The sequence below is a fragment of the Drosophila willistoni genome (genome assembly GCF_018902025.1).
Source record: "Drosophila willistoni isolate 14030-0811.24 chromosome XR unlocalized genomic scaffold, UCI_dwil_1.1 Seg143, whole genome shotgun sequence".
Classification (NCBI taxonomy): domain Eukaryota; kingdom Metazoa; phylum Arthropoda; class Insecta; order Diptera; family Drosophilidae; genus Drosophila; species Drosophila willistoni.
The window spans coordinates 4681297-4687075 of NW_025814056.1; the positions used below are offsets into that span (position 1 = coordinate 4681297).

Below are 5779 nucleotides of genomic sequence, written 5' to 3' on the forward strand. Positions count from 1 at the left end.
AGTCCATAGTCGGTAGTCAGGAGGCAGAGTCCTTCAATTTCGACAAAACAAAGCCAATTAGCAAGGACAACAACCAATTCAAGTTGTTGCTCGTTCATCATGATCATGATAATGATGGTGATGATGGCAATGGCAATGGCAATGGCAATGACTACAATGACGTGGAATGTGGAATATGTGTCTCCAATAGCAACCAATCTGTCTCTTTTTCTCCGCCTTTTCAATCTGTTGAACTTACTTGCTATTAATTGCTGGTGTATCTAACAAAACCATACGACTGTGTAGTCGTCCCCCTCAAACTCCACCCATTTTCATTCACTTACTTGCTCAACCACCCCACCTGCCTAGTTTGACAGGCACGTTTCCCTTTGGGCTCAGTGAATTAGACGTGATTTTCCTGCCAGCGAGTTTTGCACGTGTTGAAGTTTGTTTTTGTTACGGCTAGTTAATAAAAAAAAACGAAACCAACAAAAAGAAAGGCAAAACAAAGAAAATGATAAAGAAAAGGTCGTGACGTCGTCATCGTCTAAGCTGTCAAAGCCTTTTGATATGAGTTTCTGGTTTTTTTTTTCTACTTTCTTTTCTTTGTTGTTTGACCGTATATATTTACTTTTGGGTTACATAATCCTCTTCGTGTCAATCACTTCCTTTCCTATAACCCGGACACATAGAGTTAAGTATTTTGAAGTCGGTAAGGTAAATGTAAAAGTAAAGTAAAGTTAAGGTATGTATGCACCTTTACCCTAAGACACCACACTGAATTTCTTATTAAACTTTTCTGTTTATTTTTATCTAACTAGATGTACTACATCAACAGTCTCTATCTATACCTTTATCTATCTTGGGTCATTGAATTTGCTTTAAACGTTTAAAATAATTAGCTTTATATACAATGTTTGATTAGCTAGTTAAACCTTAATTCTAGGCAAACGTATTTGAAATTTGGGCTTCCACAATATTAATCTAAAATATTTGTAGTGTTTCAGTTTCTCTCTTCCTTTTCGGCTATAGGCAATCAAACGTCAATCACCCACCTACGTCTTGAATTTCAACTCGAATTACTAAGAATTGTTACAATTTGAAGGAAAATTTCAAATTGCTTGGACAACTTAAAGTCTATGTATTGTGTTTATCTTGTCGGTTTCCCATATCTAAGTTTGTGATACGATTTTGGATCTACCTTGTTTAAAGTGCTTCTCATAGATACTTGTACTTCTTGTTGGTCACTTAGCAATGTTGGGCCTGTTGTCTGACCTACTTGAAAGTCAATTTTAATAAACAAACATATAGCAACAAAAATATCTATGGCCAAAAAGGCAAACAAAGACCAAAGACGCACATACACACCGAGCAGAGTGGCCAATGAACCCGAGAGGAGCTTTTCCTCTTCAAAGATATGGAAAAACTTTAGTCCCAAAAAAAAAAAGAAAAGCAAAATAGCAAGAAAAATTTATATACAGAGCCAACATTCTAAACACATGCATAAATCACCACACACCACCATGCAAGGGGAGAGGGTGAGAAGGACTGCGTGAGGAGTGAATTTTAGAGAGCTTAGAGTAAGTGAAAAATATGTAAACAATTTTTAAAGACAAGCTTTTTGTAAATGGTCAACAAATTGTTCAGGGTCGAGGGGTGACAAGACACGAAAGAGATATTGCTGGCGTGAATGCGTTACGCAAGATTTGCTCAAGTTTGCTTTCAACACTAGGACAATTGCGAAGGATCTTGAAAAGTGTCTCAATGGAAGAGGCCGGCCAAAAGTGCCAAAATGTGCCACATCTGTCTACAGCTTAGTTGACTTGCCATGGATTTTTGGTTCTATTCTTTTGATTTGCTTCTGTTCTCTTCGTTTCTTTTCTTTTTTTATTATATTGTGGTTTATTTGTTTTCATTTACTTTGCTCAGAGGCTCACATAAAATTTAATTAAATTGTTTTATTGCATGCAAGCCAAAATGGAATTCCTGGACGTCTGCCAGTGTCTCTCCCAGTCCGAAAAAAACGCACACACAACTCGCAAACGAAGATGGAGAACTTTTGTCCTGTGTAATTAAAAGGAAGGCGCGACAGGCGCAGCTTCTTGGCATTTTTGTGGCTAATCTTTTATGAGATTTTCCGTTTGGTTTTAGTCTTTTATTCTCAGTCTTTTGGTTTCCTTTCCTTCTTTTTTTTCTGTGTTGGGACACATTTTTATTACCCGAGCCTAAAGATATTTGATAACATTCATCAACTGCCATCAAGATTTGTTATAATTGGAATGCTTTTCACCGATTTCGTCAAGCCTTAGCAAGACAAAGATTGATGACACAGTCACACAGCCCCAAGTAAATGTTAAGCAATTGAAACAATTGCTTTTTGTTATATTTAAGAAATTTATACATTTTATTTTGTTTTAATTTTGAATCTATTATAGTTTATTTGATATTGCTTTCACATGACAACAATATATAATGCAATATATTTCGATCTTTGACATTTAAGTTGGTAATTTTTGTAATTACAATACCATTATGACAATTTTTACCTACGTTAATCCGGATCGAACGAAAATTGGCTAATAATGATCAATTCAAGATCAAAAACCTCAACATAGAATATTTTTATACCATACACCCATAGGGTGAAATGGTATATTAAAGTCGCCAAAATGTATGTAACAGGCAGAAGGAAGCATCTCCGACCCCACAAAGTATATATATTCTTGATCAGGATCAACAACCGAGTCGATCTAGCCATGTCCGTCTGTCCGTCCGTCCGTCCGTCCGTCCGTCCGTCCGTCTGTCCGTCTGTCCGTATGAACACCTAGATCTCGGAGACTATAAGAGCTAGAGCCACCAAATTTTTTATGTAGACTCGTGTAGTATGTAGAGTGATCAAGTTTATTTTAAATTTTTGCCACGCCCCTTCCCGCCCCCGCAATTTAAAAAAAGCGTTTATCTCAAAAACTATTCTAGCTAGAGACACCATATTTGGTATGTATATTCGCTTAGTAAATGCACACATTTTGTATGTATAAAAATTTTGCCACGCCCTTTTCCGCCCCCGTAATTTGAAAAACTTGATTATCTCCCGTATTTTTTTACCTCATGCAATCAAATTTGGCACACTTCAATTTAAATACTAATATCTATCAAAATACCAAATTTGATCAAAATCGGATAAAAAACAGTCGAGTTATGCATATAAACGTTTTTCCATAAGGCCGGAGTTGGCCGTTGGCTGGTGGGGGCGCTAGGGAGCTCGTATGATTGAGTGAGCGAGATACTAAGATATGCTTGTAAAAAGCATGTGAAAATGCATTTGTTTAATAAAGTTGAAATATTTGCTTTACTGGTGTATGGTATACCTAAGTCGGCGAGACGACTTACTTACTTCATTAATAGTTGTATTATCCACTAAAATTTCAAAACTAAAATTATAATGCTAAAATTGCGTTTTATGTATTTTTTCCGGTCAGAAATTGAGTTGGAAAGCTAAGAAAAGGTTTCCAAATTATTATTTTTTCTTGATTAAATTATAATAAATATTAAAAATTGTCTTCATTATCTTCTTTGCTCGCCTTTTTAAAGACTTAAGACTGTCTTTAGGGACTAAACAATTTTTGATAGATGTATTTATAAGTTAACAAACTTCAACAATTTAGATTTTTTTTCCAAAATTTTAATTTCGGCTTTGCTCTAAATATCATTCGGTTAAACAAAATTCCCTATAACGCACTTTTTTCGACAGATATATCAAAATTAATATATATTTTTTTGTGTGGGTTTTCTTTTATCTGTACCAAGCATGATACCAATTGATCCGCAAAATGAGACAGCCTATTCATTTGTAGTGTTTGGCGCATCGGGTCGTCTATCGAAAAGGAAAATCTTTCCGGCCCTTTGGGCCCTCTATCGTGATAATCGTTTGCCACAAGGTACAAAAATTTTTACCTTTAGTCGAACAAAACTTCATACATCAAAATATCGCTTGCAATGTGTACCGTATATGGGCTTGGATAAGGAACGTGATCAAAAGAAATATAATAGTTTTTGGACCAATGTGCACTGTGTGCAGGGTGAATATGATAATGCAGCGGACTATGCAATGCTTGGAGAGGCCATGGCCATGCAGGAGACAAAACATAAAATGATTTATGCCAATCGTATATTTTATTTGGCCATACCACCAATAATATTCGATAATATCACATTGAATTTGGTGCGCAAATGCAAGTCGGAGAAGGGCTGGAATCGAATAGTTATAGAGAAGCCATTTGGTCGTAACGATCTAACATATAGGCCATATCAATTGAATTTGTGTCAAAGTTTTAATGAGTCTCAAATCTATATGATTGATCACTATTTGAGTCGGAGAGTAATGCAAAATTTATTTGCTCTACGTTTTGCCAATCGCATATGGTCGGATAGTTTTAATAATAACCAAATAGCCGCCGTTATGATCACCGTTAAGAATGAGAAGCATGTGAGCGGGGATTATTTCAATATATACGGCATTATAAGGGATATGATGACGAATCATATGATGCAATTGCTCACAATGGTGGCCATGGATCAGCCCTTTGACAACGATGTCGAAGACATGAGAAACGAAAGATATCGTGTGTTAAAAGATATTCCAACAGTCGATATGACCGATGTGGTTCTAGGGCAATATCGTAACAATTTTATGGAAAGTGATCCAGAAAAAGTTGGTTATACCGAGCATAGTTATATACCAATGGATTCTTTGACACCTACATACGCTATGGTAGTTCTGAAAATTAAAAATAAACGTTGGTCAGATGTTCCATTCATTTTAAGAGCTGGCAAAGCTATGAATGAGACAAAAACCGAAGTGCGAATTCAATATAAATCGGTTGAATCTGACCTATATCATCCCAGTGAATTGGATATACGCAATGAGTTAGTTTTACGTTTGGCACCCTACGAAGAGATCTTTATGCGTGTTCAATTGAAAAAACCAGGCGAAGAGCTTTGCCTTCAGGATACCGAAATAAATATGTCTGTGAATGAGAAATCATTGAAATTGCCATCAAATTATGCAAGTCTTTTGCTAGACATATTTAATGGGAATCAAACATTTTTTATGCGCACCGATGAGCAATGTGAAATTTGGCGAATATTCTCCGGTGTCCTCAATGCCATCGATGTGGAGCGTCCGAAACCGTTTTTGTATGATTATGGATCAAGGGGACCAATACCTGCATATCGGAAAGCAGAACGTTCCGGTTTTGTATTCTTTGCCCCCGACAATTGGCATGAAAGTAAGGATACACTGGCCTTTACGGTAAAGAGCAGTAGGCAGCCCACAACGAACAATAGCAGATTTGTATCGGCAAGGCCGAGCCGTATGCAAACACCCAAGGAATCAACTTTAAAATTCGCTTAACCAAAAAAAAGAGCAAAAAAATGTGATGTGTGGTATCGAATAAAAAGGAAAACAAACCAACAAGAACAAAAAAACTCTAATAATAAAATGCGCAACAAAAAAGTTTTTTAATTAACCAAGCAACCAAGTATGACCAGTTCAGGTCGTGCAGCAGTTTACTGCAGCAGCAGTTGCAACTTGAGTTGTTGTTGTTGTTCTTGGCCTGTTTGCCTGTTGGCTTACAAACTTATCAACACTTTCTATTTTGTTTTCGTTTGCTTTTAGCTTGAGCTTTGAGGCTTTACGAGCTTGGAGGGTATAAATAACACGCATGATTTGGCCATTGTCCTTTCCCGGAATTACCTAGACTCCCTTCTCTGGTTTACTCGTAAATAACCAAAAGTTTGC

At 36.5% G+C, this 5779-nt stretch overlaps 1 protein-coding gene across 1 annotated transcript; it reads left to right on the plus strand.

Moving 5' to 3' along the window:
* The first annotated feature begins 3669 nt into the window (after window positions 1-3669).
* On the plus strand, window positions 3670-5439 carry LOC6645493 (glucose-6-phosphate 1-dehydrogenase). Its single transcript, XM_002068011.3, has one exon. The coding sequence runs from the start codon at window positions 3788-3790 to the stop codon at window positions 5390-5392; it is 1605 nt and encodes a 534-aa protein (XP_002068047.1). The 5' UTR covers window positions 3670-3787; the 3' UTR covers window positions 5393-5439.
* The last annotated feature ends 340 nt before the right edge of the window (window positions 5440-5779 follow it).

Coding starts and splice junctions, on each gene's coding strand:
- LOC6645493 (XM_002068011.3), top strand. CDS start 3,788: ATGATACCAATTGATCCGCAAAATGAGACAGCCTATTCATTTGTAGTG.